Raw genomic sequence first — 17,477 nt, forward strand, 5'->3', positions numbered from 1 at the left:
GACCGAGGTGGGGGGAGCTGGCTGATGGGACCGAGGGGGTGGGGGAGGTTGATGGGACTGGAGTGGGGGGTGGGGGGCTGATGGAACGGATGGGGGGGGGGGGGGCGGATGGGACCGAGGGGGGGGGGAGGGGAGAGGCGGATGGGACAGAGTGGGGGGGGAGGACTGATGGGACTGGGGTGGGGGAGGGCTGATGGGACCGGAGTGGGGGGCTGATGGAACGGACGGGGGTGGGGGGGGGGGGAACGCGGATGGGACCGAGGGGGGGTGGGCTGATGGGACCGAGGGGGGGTGGGGCTGATGGGACCGAGGGGGGGTGGGGCTGATGGGACCGAGGGGGGGTGGGGCTGATGGGACCGAGGGGGGGTGGGGCTGATGGGACCGAGGGGGGGGTGGGGCTGATGGGACCGAGGGGGGGGTGGGGCTGATGGGACCGAGGGGGGGGTGGGGGCAGGTTGATGGGACCGGAGTGGGGGGCTGATGGAACGGACGGGGGTGGGGGGGGGGGGACGCGGATGGGACCGAGGGGGGGGTGGGGCAGATGGGACGGACAGGGGGGGTGGGGAGGGATGATGGGACCGAGAAAGGGGGGGGGGGGGGAGAGAGGGGGAGGGCTGATGGGACCGGGGGTGGGGGGGGGGGGGGGGGGAGAAAGGGCTGATGGGACCGGTGGGGGGGGGGGGGGGAGGGGGGAAAAGGACTGATGGGATCGAGGGGGGGGGGGGGGAGCTGATGGGAACAGGGGGGGGGGAGCTGATGGGAACGGGGGGGGAGCTGATGGGAACGAGGGGGGAGCTGATGGGAACGAGGGGGGAGCTGATGGGAACGAGGGGGGAGCTGATGGGAACGAGGGGGGAGCTGATGGGAACGAGGGGGGAGCTGATGGGAACGAGGGGGGAGCTGATGGGAACGAGGGGGGAGCTGATGGGAACGAGGGGGGAGCTGATGGGAACGAGGGGGGAGCTGATGGGAACGAGGGGGGAGCTGATGGGAACGAGGGGGGAGCTGATGGGAACGAGGGGGGAGCTGATGGGAACGAGGGGGGAGCTGATGGGACGGGACGGGGTGGTTGAGGGGGGGAACCACTTACCCAATGGTGGGATGGTTTATCGTGCTGGCTCCAGCTGCAGCCCGCCCTCCTCTAGCATGGTAGCGGATGGAGCTGCCCCTGAATCCGGCCTAGCGCCGGGAGCCATGTGAGGACGGAACAGGGGTGGGTGAGGGGAATAAACTGGCCGTTACCTCCTGTTGTAGTAGGTCTCCATCCGCTGCCAGCGCTCGGCCGCATCCCCGTTGTCCGCCTCTTGCTGCCGCCTCAGGAAACCCACCGGATCCTTCATCCTTCTGCTCTCCACAGCCGCACTGCAGCCTAGCCCTGGTAACCGGCTCAGCTCGACCCCGCCCCCTGCTGCCCTGGTAACCGGCTCGGCTCGGCTCTGCCCGCCCCCTGCTGCCCTGGTAACCGGCTCGGCTCGGCCCCGCCCCCTGATAACCGGCTCTGCCCGCCCCCTGCTGCCCTGGGAATCGGCTCTGCCCCGCCCTCTGCTGCCCTGGTAACCGATCCGGCCCCGCCCCCTGCCGCCCTGGGAATCGGCTTGGACCCGCCTCCTGCTGTTCGAGTAACTGGCTCGGCCCCGCCCCTTGCTGCCCTGGTAACTGTCAATCCAACTTTCGCCCGCCCCTGCTGTGCCAGCAACTTTTAATCTGACTTTTAACCGGCCTCCCAGTTGCCATGGCAACTATCAACCCCAGTCTCATCAGAACATAAGAAATAGGAGCAGGAGTAGGCCATTTGGTGCTTCAAGCCTGCTCCACCATTTAATAAGATCATGGCTGATCTTCCACATCAATGCCACTTTGCTGTCCTATCTCCATATCCCTTGATTCCCTCTGTGCCCAAAAATCTATTGATCATCATCATTATCTTGAACGTCCACAGCTCTCGGAGGAGAGAATTCCAAAGATTTTGTCAGTCTGCCCTCACCCTGCCCTTGCTGCCTTGGTAATTGCCAATTCAGCTGTCACTGCGCCCCACTTGTCCTGGAGACAGTTTTTCTCCCTTGCGTGTGTGCGTTGTCAGTAACGAGAGAATTTGCTACCCTCCCAGTGTTGGCAAAAGGTGCCCTGGATAAAGCTGGGACCTGATACCCTTAGTGTGCACAGGTACATTCCTTTATAACATTCAGAGTTAGTGAACAGTTTGTTGGAATATTTTTGTTGAAATGACTCTTTAAGTCACATCGTAATGTTTTCATTTGATTTTCAGTTAATTTTGGTGTGTGCCGAATAGCGTCCTTCTGTACCGTTATGACTCAATGTCTATGGCTGGAATTTTATGCTTGCGATGGGGGTCTCGACGTCCGGAGAAAACAACACTGCGTTACCTCTTCTCCGGAAAACTCGCTGAATCTAGTGCCAAGCAAGCCCTTGCAAAGCTGCCAGCCAATCAGAGGCCAGCAGCTCTTCCACTGAGCAGCGCTACTGCGGAGATGGTGGCTGCTGCTGGAGGAGCACCTACCCGAGGTCCAGAAGCGACCCTGGACCCAGGCCAGAGGTAGGACGGGTGGGGGGGTTGTGTAGGAGGCTCATTAGCAAGGGTAGGGATGGCTTTCAGCAGCCCCATACCTCCCACTTCCTGATGCCGGGTCCCTTGTTCAGGCACCAAGTGACTTTTAACGAGGAACAACCCCCCTCCACCCCTGCCACGGAGCTGGGAAGCAGCCCGCTCAGTGTTTCTTGCCGTGCTTCCCGTGCAGCAATAGGGCCGCCCACTGCATAGCTAATTGCAGCTGCGGCGGAAAGAGGCCCTTAATTGGGGGTTAATTGCCCAGTCAAGGGCCTCAATTGGCAGCGGGGCAGGAAGGCCATTCACAGGCCTTCCCGCCCTGGACTAAATTTTGGTGGAGGTGCAATGGTGGCAGGAACCCTACACCACCACCATCCCACCCGATTTTATGCTCTCCCCACCTCCAAACCCATCACAGGGGAGAGCATAAAATTCTTGCCATGACTGTATGAGTTCATCAGATTTAAACTGGATTGGCCAGAAGAGGGTGTGGGGATCTTAATGCATGATTAACCAGGCTCATTCTGTGTACTGCAGACAGCATGTCAAATCCATGGTTCCTGCACATTATAATGATTTCTGCATGCAGCCTGTGTTGTACATTGGCTGCCCGCAGCAATGGCGGGCCCAATATCATAAGTGACTTGCACTACTTAAATCTAGTCTGCACCTTTTAAAGTGGAGCTGTATTGTGGCTTGAGCAAGTGCTGGGAATCATTCTGCAATGGAAATGTACCTGGGAAAAAATGTAGAACAGCTAACCATGTGACTGAGTGGGCCTCCAGGTTTTCCAGATGCTGCACTGGCGGTTTTGATAGAAGAGTTGGAAAGGAGAAAAGATGTTCTGTATCTTCAGTGGGTGCAGGATGCCCTCCAGACACACAGGAGCAGGTCAGAGGATGGGAATAGATAGTCACAGAGGTCAGTTCCAGTAGATTAGACCCAAGGACCTGGATGCAGTGCCGCAAGAAGTTTAATGACCTCACATGAGTAGTCAAGATTAGGGAATGAATGTTCAAATGACATATCCTACCAACTGCACCACTGGCCTCAGCCACTGCTCAATTAATTACAACGCCTTCAGTTATCTACCAAAGATTTCCATCAATCAGGACTCATATCTAACATTTATATGCTTTACCTCACCCTCACACAGATACCTCTGTTGCAAGCCACATACCCACAATGCTGTCAGGAAGGAAGTCCCAGGATTTTGACCCGGCGACAGTGAAGGAACGGCGATATAGTTCCAAGTCAGGATGGTGTGTAGCTGGGAGGGAACTTGCAGGTGGTGGTGTTCAAATGTGTCTGCTGCCCTTGTTCTTCTAGGCGGTAGCAGTCGCAGGTTTGGAAGGTGCTGTCGAAGGAGCCTTGGCGAGTTGCTGCAGTGCGTCTTATAGGTGGTACACACTGCTGTCACTGTGCATCAGTGGTGGAGGGAGTGAATGTTTAAGGTAGTGGATGAGGTGCCAATCAAGCAGGCTGCTTTGTCCTGAATGGTGTCGAGCTTCTTGAGTGTTGTTGGAGCTGCACTCATCCAGGCAAGTGGAGAGTATTGCATCACACTCCTGATTTGTGACTTGTAGATGGTGGACAGGCCTTGGGGAGTCGGGAGATGAGTTACCCGCCACAGAATTCCCATCCTCTGACCTGCTCCTGTAGCCACAGTACTTACATGGCTGGTCCAGTTCAGTTTCTGGTCAATGGTAACCCCCAGGATGTTGATAGTGGGGGATTCAGCGATGGTAATACCATTGAATGACAAAGGGAGATGGTTAGATGCTCTCTTGTTGGGGATGGTCATTGCCTGGCACTTGTGTGGCACGAATGTAACTTGCCATTTATCAGCCCAAGTCTGAATGTTGTCCAGGTCTTGCTGCGTATGGACACAAACTGCTTCAGCATCTGAGGAGTCGCAAATGGTGCTGAACATTGCACAATCATCAGCGAACATCCCCACTTCTGACCTTATGATAGAGATAAGGTCATTAATGTAGCAGCTAAAGATGATTGGGCCTAGGACACTGCCCTGGGGAACTCCAGCAGTGACATCCAGAGACTGAGATGATTGACCTCCAACAACCGTAACCATCTTCCTTTGTGCTAGATATGGCTCCAACCAGCGGAAAGTTTTTCCCTTGATTCCCATTGAGTCCAGTTTTGCTAGGGCTCCTTGATGCCATACTCGGTCAAATGCTGCCTTGATCACTCTACCTCACCTCCTGAGCTCAGCTGTTTTGTCCATGTTTGAACCAAGGCTGAAATGAGGTCAGGAGCTGAGTAGCCCTGGGGGACCTCAAACTGAGCATCAGTGAGCAGGTTATTGCTGAGCAAATGCTGCTTGATAGCAATGTCTACGACGCTTTCCATCATTTTGATGATGATTGAGAGTAGACTGATAGGGCGGTAATTGGCTGGGATGGACTTGTCCTGCTTTTTGTGTACAGGATATACATGAGCAATTTTCCACATTGTCAGGTAGATGCTAGTGTTGTAGCTGTACTGGAACAGTTTGGCTAGGGCTGTGACCAGTTCTGAAGCACAAGTCTCCAGTATTATTGCTGGAATGTTGTCAGGCCCATAGCCTTTGCAGTATCCAGTGCCTTCAGCCATTTCTTGATATAACGCAGAGTGAATCGGATTGGCTGAAACTGGCATCTATGATGCTGGGGACCTCAGGAGGAGACCGAGATGGATCATCCGCTCGGCACTTCTCGCTGAAGATGATTGCAAACACTGATGTGCTGGGCTCCCCCTTTGTTGAGGATGGAGACATTTATGGAGTCTCCGCCTCCTGTTAGTTATTTAATTGTTCACCACCATTCACATGAATGAGGCAGGACTGCAGAGCTTAGAGCTGATCCATTGGTTGTGAGATCGCTTAGCTCTGTCTATTGCATGCTGCTTCCGCTATTTGGCATGCATGTAGTTCTATGTTGTAGCTTCACCAGGCTGACATCTCATTTTGAGGTATGCCAGGTTGCTGCTCCTGGCATGCCCTCCTGCACTCTTCATTGAACCAGGGTTGATCCTCCAGCTTTTTGGTAATGGTAGAATAGGGGATATGCTTGTCCATGAGGTTACAGACTGTGGTTGAATACAATTCTGCTGCTGCTGATGACCCACGGAGCCTCATGGATGCCCGGTTTTGAGTTACTAGATCTGTTCAAAATCTGTCCCATTTAGCACGGTGGTAGTGCCACACAACATGATGGAGGGTATCCTCAATGTGAAGATGAGACTTTGCCTCCACAAGGAGCGTGCGGTAGTCACTCCTATCAATACTGTCATGGACAGATGCATCTGCAACAGGTAGATTGGTGAGGATGAGGTCAAATAGATTTTTCCATCCTGTTGGCTCCCTCACCACCTGCCGCAGAGCCAGTCTAGCAACTATGCCCTTTAGGACTTGGCCAGTTGTGGTGCTGCCGAGACTTGTGCTCCAGAACTGGTCGCAGCCCTAGCCAAGCTGTTCCAGTACAGCTACAACACTGGCATCTACCTGTATGGTAGCAGTTTTGCTGACATTGGGGTCTACAGCTCTTTGATTTAATGACTCGTTTGTCTGCAGCAACCTGCTAAGCAAAACTGCAACCCACACAGACGTTATCAACGGGCGAATGTGGTACCTGGAGTATGCATTGACTTAAGGAAAATAATAGCTTGTTATGTACAGCCTTATGCGAAGCTGACCTCGGATTCTGCATGGTGTATAGTCACGCAGGCCGTCCTGTGCTTATCTTGTGGTTTTATAACTAATTGGGAAACTGTCAGCTCGGCATCTGTTGTACTATATAAATCCGCGGAGATCTGGAGCGCTTTGGAGTAGCACCGGACCGTGATTAGGAAAGGTGTGATCCCCATGATATCATGCAATAAAATTTGTTAATGCTCAAGGTCTGAGTCCGGAGAATTTCTTTGACAATCAAATTTCTTCAACAATCTGGCGTAGTCGGCAGGATCCCTTAATTACGGGATCCTGAGCGAATCTAAAATATAGAACCGGCTGGCTGCGTGATCCTGACCTGAGTCCACAGGCTGATCCCAAGTTAGGGAAAGACGCTGTGACAAGATGGAACTGGAAAGACCGCTGCCGTACAACGCCGGGAATAGTAAAACAATTAAGGCGACCTTGAGGGATTGACAACGGCGCCAGCGCAAGTTTGTCTTTGCTTGGTTTGTTGTTCATTTCTCCACAGATCGTAGGTCCGCGCTTCGGAACTGAGGAAGTGATTAAAGGATGAGTTCTAAACGTAAGAAAGAAAGGCTGCCCCCGGGGACAAGTAAACCATGTCCCGCTGAGAAGGGCGGCCCACGTCCGTTTGCCCCCTCGAGGAAGACGCAGAAGCGCCACGGTAAATACGTGCAATGTAAAACGAAGGTAGGAGACCCCCTGGTTCTGCCAGGGTCACCGGCTGATATTGTTTGAAAGGAGACAGGTGACAGTAGATATGTTAACCCTTTCATTTCCGATCTATACGGCAACTGGCCTTATGGAGGCTCCTTTAAATTGGAAAAGGTTGATTACTGCAGGACATGTGTTGAGAGTGGGTGCGGCGACCCCTCCTGGGATAATGCTTACATGCTCCGGTGTTTAGATAAATTTAAAGAATTGCGAAAGGCCATCAGCCCCCTAAGCCTGAAGAAAGAAGAAAATCATTGACAAAGTTTATGGCAGAGTGACATAAAAGACTATGTTTTAGAGTAAAAACAAGTTACTGTGTCTTTGATTCGAATGTGTGAATGTTGGAAGTGTCCACGAATGAATTGAATGTCTGGGATGTACAGCTTGTGTTCTGTACAAATTGTGTTCCATAGAACTGTCTGTCATTAACTCTTTGTTGTCTGGCTTTAGTGTTGAAAGCATCAGTCTATTAAGTTGTTTGGAATTGAATGAGTGTGAAAAGTGATTGTTGAGTGTGTTCATTTCGATTTAAGATTGTGCACCCAGGAATGGGATATAAACTTGAATTATATTTTAAGTTAAAGTTTTATTATTTTAAAAGTTGGTTTTGCAACTGTGAAAAGGCAATGAACAATTTTCTAAGAGATAAGCTTCAGCCTTAAAGGTCTGAAGATGTTTGGCAGAAATCCAATTTGAAGTTTACAACTCCTGCTTTAATTGGAGTTCCAGTTTAAAATCTGTTCTAGTTTCTGGAGTTTAAATTAAAGACATGTTTCATTGACTGTTTTAAGTAGCAAATGTCAGGAATTGGATATTGGTTTAAGAGAGAGGTGGATAAACAAAGGAGATATAGGAAAGATTCTGTCTGGTGTTAAATCTTTTGTTATAAGAATGTTAAATAACTTTTTCTTTAGTTTTTGGTTTTATTACAGTCATTTGAAAAGGCGCCTGAAGAACAAGAAAAGTGACGTAATTTACCTATCTTTTAAAATAAGCACATGCTATTCTGTTCTGAGTGTAGTTAATAAGTATTATAAGTTAATAAATCTGAATTAAATTAATACTGTTAAGGTTAATTGACCTGTTAAGTTGAAAAACTGAAAATTTCATTTGTGGCCACAATGAACTTTCAAGTTTATTATGTCAAGTTTTGGAGGAGCCTTCAGTTCCGGACACAAGACTCGTTCATATAACATCGGTAGTTTTGGTTTTTAAATATTAATTGCAGTGAATTGGAATTTGGAATCATCTTTGTTATAAAAAAAATCCTGACATTAGAAACCTCTTACAAAAGATGCTAAAAATTTGAAAACAATTGCAGTTTGATCTAAAATGCTGTCTTTCCTGAAGGAGATGTTTTCCTTTGAAGTTGATAATGTTACTAATGATTTTGTTGTTTTCAATTCCTAAGGATACCAAAAGGATTGAAAAAAAAGTTTAAAATGGACAGTAGTTCTTTTCGACCAGAAAAGAAAGGTTACGTAAAGTGACGCAGCTGAGAATGTTTTGCTCTGCCCCCTTGGAGACAAACAAAGAACTTAACCCTGCTGCAGCTTTTTGCATTGCTGAGAGTAAAATTTATACATATTGGACATTGTTAAATTTTAAATTTCTAAATTGACAGATATAAGTGGACAAATTAACCCATTGGGCTCAGGGGCAGAGCCACAATGGATTCTTTGTGTTTTTTTAAAAGCAGGTGACGGCAGGTTCCAAGGCCATGTGAGAACTGATGCCACAGCAAGAGATCCAGCAGCTTTGAGAACTTAAGAATTTAATTGCAGACATCAAATGCCATAGCATCTTTATCAATGGGACAAAGTGCTTGAGAAGGAGAGATAGTTGCAAGCACTTCTGTCTTTAACGTACAAAAAGTACAACCAAGTCTGGGCATAAGAAATTGGAATCAATAAACAAAATTTAATTGATATGAGTGGTTATTTAAAGCACTCAAAGGAAAATTTATCTAATATTTAAGAGGACAATCAAAGTTTTAGAAAATAAAAAAACAAACAGTCTAAGTGGTTTACTGTGTTGGATATTAGCATTGGGTTCTTTAAGTTTACGTTCCAGGGACAACAGTTCACCTGGATGTGTCTCTCCCAGGGATTTTATAATAATTGATCGATATTCCACCTTCCTCCAGAAGGTCAGAGTGAAAGTTAAGCTGAAAAAGGCACAGATAATGAAGGAAAAGGTTTCTTATTTGGGAATAGTAGTAACACAGGGAAAGCATGAGATAGAGCAAAAGTGAGTGCAGACAATCCTCGAACTCCCCCTAGCGCAAGATATTAAAGCTCTAAAAAAAAAGGACAGTTCCTATTCCAGGTTGTGAGATTAAACAGACAAAAAGCACCAACCCCCACGATTATCCCCACATCCGAATTACTGACGAGTAAGGTTACGACCCAGCAGTCACGTGACTGGTCTCCCTTGCCCTGCCTTAACTGCAGGACCAGAAAATGGACTTGCGATAATAAAAACTAATGAAATTGTAATTGATAATATAAAGCTTGAGTTGGTACCGGTATTATTGAATATCTCAGATTGGAGGCAAATTGATGCAGGACAGGTGCCAGTTTGGATCAATGACACCCAGTTGGAGGATTTAGCTAGTCACACAAATGATAAAATTACCAGGTGCCAACTCAGAAAACTTAAGGTATGGAAAGGTCAGGAGTGAGTAAATACAGGATCTATGAGTATTGGAGTAGTGTTGGGAATACCTGTAATTCTGAGATAAGTTAGGGATGCAATTATACAAAGTAGAAAATATAGGGGTGATGAGGGGAAAAGATTACATAAAATACTATGATATATTACCCTATGTTATGGAAATGTTATGGAAATTGGAAAAGAGGTAATTGGAACAACATTGTCCATTGTCTGAGTATAGTCTGGAAAACCAGGTGGTCATATGTCCTCATCCTATAAATAAAATGGCAGAATCAAAATGTGGATTTAATGCCACTGTAAATTGCACCATGGAGACTAGGAAAGCATTGTCAGGGTTAACCCATGTGGCCTATATGGAAAAGGGGAGATATTGCTTAACCACCACAGCGAAGGAGTACCAGTATGGACATAAACGGACTTGGCCGGTGAGCAACAGTACATTTTGGTTCAACCCACAAATACCAACCCGAGTAGGGAAGATGGAGTTGGTAGAGATACATAAACAAAAGACAGAAACGATAACTGTGACAGAAAGTATTAAGGAGGATTTGACAAATTACCTCCAGGACTATGAATATACTATTCAGCCATTGCCCACAGTCTTGGGTAAAGAGAGACAGCAGCTAGAAGTCATTGCTGTAGTGTACTACAATCTGGAACAACAGTCGAAGATGCTACAAGATGAGATTGACGAGATAAATGGCAGGAGGACTTATGGAACTGGGGGTCAGAGGTGCAGATACACCCCTGGTTTAGAATTATCTCCCATGTCCTGATAGTGGTTTTGGGTATCATGGTGTTGTATGTGACCTACTTAATTTGGCAACTTTAGAAATTAATTAGGCGATGTAAGAGGATGTATGAACACAGGTTGGACAGCTACCCGAAAAGCAATTAGTGTTCGAACTTGTCAAAGGGGGGACAATTAGTTATGCCATAAAAGGGTAATTGTATAACCTTTTCATATATACTTAAAATGAATTAATGAATGATCAATGTACTCTAAGAGTGGAATTGTATTATGTTTGTACAATCGATTATGTAACAGTGATGCTTAAATGAAATTGTAATTGTACAAGTGTACCACCTTTTATGTTGTAAACAAGTAATTGAAGCCCCTGCAAAACTTATGCCTTTACAGAGTTCCCGCAGGCCCCTCTTGTGGCACAAGCAGGCAACGTATTGAGTGCGACCCCTCCGGATGTTGAAGGCTGTTTCTAGACAAATAGAGACCATCAAAGGCACCTAGGTGGGATCAAGGGAAGGATTCTTAAAAGTATTTTGAAGAATCAAAGGGGGGACTGTGAGAACAGAATTTTAAGAACAGAATTTTATGGGGACATTTAAGATGAAATAATTAATCAATCATGTATTGCTAACAAGCTAGCTTCAGTGCTGCAGGGAGGGACAGCTTATCAGAAATGACTTCATAACTTCAGGGCTGCAGAGGCAACTTGGCCTTGCAGCTGGTACAGCGCAATAGCAGAGAGAGACATTGTGCTTCAGCAACACTCTTCTTATCTCATCACCCAGACATGACACATTCCTAAGGAACAGTTAGTGTGAGAAACATACTGACCAGGCAAACCCACGCCCCTTGTCCGTGGGTGGCTCAGCCTAACGTTCCCAGGGAGATAGGGGAATAAGAAACTGCTTGAGGAGAGGATGACAAGGCAGTGCCCCAATCAGACCCTGAGGACTACCCTTCTGATTCCAAGCCTCCACCGCCGGATAATTCCCCAGGACCTGCTCCTTTGATCTTATGATCAAAAAGGAGTGATTGTGGTAGCAGTTTTGCTGACATTGGGGTCTACAGTTCTTTGATTTAATGACTCGTTTGTCTGCAGCAACCTGCTAAGCAAAACCGCAACCCACACAGATGTTATCAACGGGCGAATGTGGTATCTGGAGTATGCATTGACTTAAGGAAAATAATAGCTTGTTCTGTACAGCCTTATGCGAAGCTGACCTCGGATTCTGCATGGTGTATAGTCACGCAGGCCGTCCTGTGCTTATCTTGTGGTTTTGTAACTAATTGGGAAACTGTCAGCTCGGCATCTGTTGTACTATATAAATCCGCGGAGATCTGGAGCGCTTTGGAGTAGCACCGGACCGTGATTAGGAAAGGTGTGATCCCCATGATATCATGCAATAAAATTTGTTAATGCTCAAGGTCTGAGTCCGGAGAATTTCTTTGACAATCAAATTTCTTCAACAACCTGACAATGTTGCTTGACTAGTCTGTAGGACAGCTCTCCCAATTGAAGTCCCCCACCCAGAGTATATTCTGTGCCCTTGCTACCCTCAGTGCTTCTTCCAAGTGGTGTTCAACATGGAGGAGTACCGATTTATCAGCTGAGGGAGGGCGGTAGGTGGTAATCAGCAGGAGGTTTCTGTGTCCATGTTTGACCTGATGCCATGAGACTTCATTGGGTCCAGAGCCAATATTGAGGACTCCCAGGAAAACTCCCTCACTACTGTATACCACTGTACCACCACCTCTGTTGTCTCTGTCCTGTTGATGGGACAGGACATACCCAGGGATGTTGATGGTGGCAGCTGGGCATTGTCTGCAAGGTATGATTCTGTGAGTATGACTATATCAGCCTGTTGCTTGACTAATCTATAGGACAGCTCTCCCAATTTTGGCACAAGCCCCCAGTAAGGAGTACTTTGCAGGGTCGAAAGGGCTGGGTGTGCCATTGTTGTTTCCGGTGCCTAGGTCAATGCCGGGTGGTCTGTCCAGTTTCATTTCTTTTTGACTTTTCTCTAGTGGTTTGGTACCACTGAGTAGCTTGCTAAGCCATTTCAGGGAGCATTTAAGAGTCAACCACATTGCCATGGGCCTGGAGTCACATGTAGGCCAGAGCAGGTAAGGACAGAGGTTTAAGCACTAAAATAAAAGAAAAATACTGCAGATGCTGGAAATCTGAAATAAAAATAAGAAATGCTGGAAATACTCAGCAGGTCTGGCAGCATTTGTGGAGAGAGAAGCAGAGTTAACGTTTCAGATCAATGTCCTTTCATCTGAACTCTGAGTATTTCCAGCATTTCTTGTTTTTATTAAGGACAGAAGTGTTCCTTCCCTAAAGAACATTGGTGAACCAGATGGGTTTTTACAACAATCGACAATAGTTGTATAGTCACCATTACTGAGATTAGCTTTTTCAATTCCAAATTTATTAATTGAATTTATATTCCACCAGCTACCATGGTGGGATTTGAACCTGTGCCCCCAGAGCATTAGCCTGGGCCTCTGGATTGCCAGTCAAGTGACATCACCACTATGCCACCACCTCCCCAGGTGAACAAGTGGAGGCGGCAGGTGCTAACTGGGAGACAGGTTTGCCTGCATATTCTAATCCCCATGGTGCTGGCCATTATGGAAACAGCCATTGCTGTGGCCATGGCCATAGCCAGCAGCTGTGCTGAATCCAATAAACATGATTGTATCCTAATCCTTTTTCTCACATCCCCCTTCTCTCTCATCCCTCACTCTCTTCTCACTTACAAGCTGCAGATGATGTAAACATGCACTTTAAAGTTTCTCCTCTCCCCTCACCCTGAACCAACCCTTGTCCCTTTTTCATTTGAGACCCAAGAACTGCAGTGAAGGAAGAACAGAAATAGTCTGATGATGAAGACTCAATGCCACTTAATTTCACACTTGCAACCACCAATTGAGATACTGACAATGTGTGTATTTTAGGGGATAGTATAGAGGCGAGATCTGCACGTATTGAGACCCCGGGCACAAGTATGCTAGAGTCAGGGAAGTGGGAAAGGATAACGCAGGTGCCAGATCACCATAGGGAGAGGTTGCACTCGAGTTCTGTTGCAGAGAACTCAGATGAGGACTTCCAAAGCCCAGACTACAGAAGGAGGCTGAAGGGTGTGCATACCGAAATGCTTGGTGCATTGGCAAGCCTGCCAAAAAGCCTGCGTTCAATATCAAGGAGCGTCAAGGAATCCGACACCAATTTAGCACAGGGTTTTTCACAGAGCTTAGAGCCCATCCTTTCCAGCATGGAACAAGTGACCAACTCCATGGCAGCACTAGTGGAAGCAACCATGGTGCAGCATCCGATGGCCAATAGCTTCATCACCTTAACCACCATCCGTGGTTAACTAAAAAAGTTAAAGATAGTATCAAACTTAAAGACAAAGCATATAATTGCGCAAAGATGGGTGGCAGGTCAGAAGATTGGACAGAATATAAAAAGCAGCAAATAACGTCTAAAAGATTAATAAGGAGGGAAAAATTAGAGTACGAGAGAAAGCTGGCGAGAAATATAAAAATAGTAAGAGTTTCTATAGCTATTTAAAAAAGAAAAGAGTTAACAAGGTAAGCGTTGGCCCTTTAGAAAGTGATTCTGGGGAATTAATAATGGAAAATAAGGAATGAATTGAACAGATATTTTGCAACAGTCTTCACCATAGAGGATACTAGTACCATCCCAGAAATAGCTGTAAATCAGGAAATGGAAGGGAGGGAGGAACACAAGAAAATTAGAAACACCAGGGAAGTGGTACCGAGTAAATTGTTGGAGCTGTGGGCTGACAAGTCTCCGGATCCTGATGGACTTCATCCTAGGGTCTTAAAAGAAGTGGCTACTGAGATAGTTGCTGCATTGATTTTAATTTTCCAAAATTCCCTAGATTCGGGGAAGGTTCCATTAGATTGGAAAATAACGAATGTAACACCTTTATTCAAAAAGGGAGGGAGACAGAAAGCAGGAAACTACAGGCCAGTTAGCTTAACATCTATCTTAGGGAAAATGTCAGAAACTATTATTAAAGACATTATAGCAGGGTATTTAGAAAAATTCAAGGTAATCAGGCAGAGTCAACATGGTTTTGTGAAAGGGAAATCATGTTTAACCAATTTATTACAGTTCTTTGAAGAAGTAACATGTGCTGTGGATAAAGGGGAGCTGGTGAAGACATTTGATAAGGTGCCACATCAAAGGTTATTGCGGAAAATAAAAGCTCATGGTGTAGGGGATCCATTTTGGCATGGATAGAAGATAGAAGTGTGGCGCAGTGGTTAGCACCGCAGCCTCACAGCTCCAGCGACCCAGGTTTGATTCTGGGTACTGCCTGTGCGGAGTTTGCAAGTTCTCCCTGTGACCGCGTGGGTTTTTGCTGGGTGCTCTGGTTTCCTCCCACAGCCAAAGACTTGCAGGTTCATAGGTAAATTGGCCATTATAAATTGCCCCTAGTATAGGTAGGTGGTAGGAGAATGGAGGGAATATGGGATTAATGTAGGATTGGTATAAATGGGTGGTTGATGGTCGGCACGGACTCGGTGGGCCGAAGGGCCTGTTTCGGTGCTGTCTCTCTAAAATATATAAAAAAAACAAGAAACAGAGAGTAGGGATAAATAGGTAGTTTTCTGGTTGGCAAGATGTAATGAGTGGTGTGCCACAGCGATCAGTGCTGGGACCTCAACTTTTTACATTTTATATAAATGACTTGGATGAAGGGACCAAAGGTATGGTTGTTAAATTTTCTGATGACACAAAGATAGGTTGGAAAGTAAGCTGTGAAGAGGACATAAGGAGGCTACAAAGGGATATAGATAGGTTAAGTGAGTGGGCATTATAATGTGGGAAAATGTGAAATTGTCCATTTTGGCAGGAAGAATAAAAAAGAAGCATATTATCTAAATGGTGAGAGATTGCAGAGCTGTGAAATGCAGAGGGATCTGGATGTCTTGGTGCATGAATTACAAAAGGTTAGTATGCGGGTACAGCAAGTAATTAGGAAAGCTAATAGAATGTTATGTCTTGTGAGGAGAATTGAATACAGAAGTAGGGAGGTTATGCTTCACCTATACAGGGCATTGGTGAGACCACATCTGGAGTACTGTGAACAGTGTTGGTCTCCATATTTAAGGAAGGATGTAAATGCATTGGAAGCAGGTTAGAGAAGGTTTACTAGACTAATACCTGGAATGGGCAGGTTGTCTGATGAAGAAAGGTTGGACAGGCTAAGCTTGTATCCACTGGAGTTTAGAAGAGTAAGAGGTGACTTGATTGAAACATATAAGATCCTGAGGGGTCTTGACAGGGTTGTTATGGAAAGGATGTTTCCTCTTGTGGGAGAATCTAGAACTAGGGGTCACTGTTTAAAAATAAGGGGTCGCCCATTTAAGACAGAGATGAGGAGAAATTTTTTCTCTCAGACGGTCATGAGTCTTTGGAATTCTCTTCCTCAAAAGGCGGAAGCAGAGTCTTTGAATATTTTTAAGGCAGGGGTAGACAGATTCGTGATAAACAAGGGGGTGAAAGGTTATTGAGGGTAGACGGGAATGTGGAGTTGAGGTTACAATCAGATCAGCCATGATCTTGTTGAATGGCAGAGCAGACTCGAGGGGCCGAGTGGCCTACTCCTGCTCCTAATTCGTATGTTCGTATGTTCATTTTAGCACTAGCAGCAGTCTGCTGAGTGCTGCAGTGGAAGCTCAGACTGCTGCTATCATGGCCGTGGATACCAGTGTACAAAGGGACCTGTTGGGTCTCACAGCAGTCCAGTAATCTGTCCTCCAACAGATTACAAGGTTTCCTGAGGCAGCACCCCAGGAAAGTGACAGTGGCTCCATGGAGCACAAACCTGCTGTTGTCTCTCAGGATGACAGCAGTTGTATTCACATCTGCCACGCTACCATTGCCCTTCTTGTTGCCTCTCAGTCAGCCAACCCAGACTGCTGCCACCCATGCCAAGATAGCTGGGCCTGTAACTGGGCCTTCTAGGCCTAGAGGTGCTCAAGGTTGTCTTCCAAGGCCATCTGCAGTCTCCACTACTTAAAACCAACTGCTTCCACCAGCCAAACTGCAGCCACTGGCATAGCACCTCGTAGGAGCAAACAAGAGCACATGGAAGATGGGCACTGAGGGAACAAGGGTGATTAGTTTAATTTTGTAGGCAATATGACACGATTTAATTTATAAATTTAGTTTGAAATGTGTACTTTAGGTTGGGTTTGATTTTTTCATTGTGGCCAAGAGGACGATGTGATGGTCACTGACAGAGGGAAGGTAAGGAGTGTGAGACTGTTGATGAAGGGGAATTGCAGTTGATGTTGCTGGTATCACACTTGAATTAGTTCCTCATGTCCAGCCTGGGCAGAAAGGGGTTGTCTAGGTTGCAGCCTCCCTTCCTGTTTGTCCTCTTTCATTTCTCCTCTTCATCAGCCTCCTCTTCCTACTCCTCCTCTTCCTCATGTCCCTGCTCATCAGCTTCTCGCCTGATAGATGCTGGCGTGGGTTGTTCCCTCATGATGGCGAGGTTGTGCAGCATGCAGCATACCACTGCAAATCTTGAGACATGCTCAGCCAAGTACAGCTGGGTTTCTCCTGAGCAGTCCAGGCAGCGAGCAGAATTAGATTTCTCCCATTGTATACTGCTGTGCACGTGCATGCTTGGGTTGCAAACCAGAGTCATGAGCCATATTCTCAGTGGATAGCTCTTGTCACCCAGTAGCCATCCTTTGGTTTACTGTAGTAGCTGGAATGCAGCTGGCACAGTGGAATGAAGGCATCTTGACTGCTGCCAGGATACTGAGCATTGACCTATGTGATGTTAAGGTCTGAAGTTCTGTTAATGGATGGTAAATACCTGGTAGGTCAAGATAATAGGGTGATCAGGTGTTGGGTGTCAATTAGTTAATTGTATTCAACTGTGTATATATAAAGAAGAGCCAGCCAACACAGGCTGGTGGTGTTGTTTGAAGAGTAGAAGTAAGCTCTGTGACAAGCAATAAACAATCTACACCAAAGCATCCTAGTCTCAGTGTCTTCTTCACAAACAGGCTTGGAGATTTCTCTA

At 46.8% G+C, this 17,477-nt stretch overlaps 1 protein-coding gene across 2 annotated transcripts in view; it reads right to left on the reverse strand.

Moving 5' to 3' along the window:
* The window catches only part of LOC137384057 (26S proteasome non-ATPase regulatory subunit 13-like), a 42,999-nt gene extending 41,582 nt beyond the window's left edge, over positions 1-1,417 (reverse strand). For both annotated transcript variants that reach the window (XM_068057620.1, XM_068057619.1), the window contains exon 1: positions 1,243-1,417. In XM_068057620.1, the coding sequence (XP_067913721.1) occupies positions 1,243-1,340 (98 nt within the window). In that variant the 5' untranslated portion in view covers positions 1,341-1,417. The remainder of the gene's footprint in view (positions 1-1,242) is intronic.
* Between the last annotated feature and the right edge of the window lie 16,060 nt (positions 1,418-17,477).

The sequence above is a fragment of the Heterodontus francisci genome, chromosome 25, assembly GCF_036365525.1.
Source record: "Heterodontus francisci isolate sHetFra1 chromosome 25, sHetFra1.hap1, whole genome shotgun sequence".
Taxonomy (NCBI): domain Eukaryota; kingdom Metazoa; phylum Chordata; class Chondrichthyes; order Heterodontiformes; family Heterodontidae; genus Heterodontus; species Heterodontus francisci.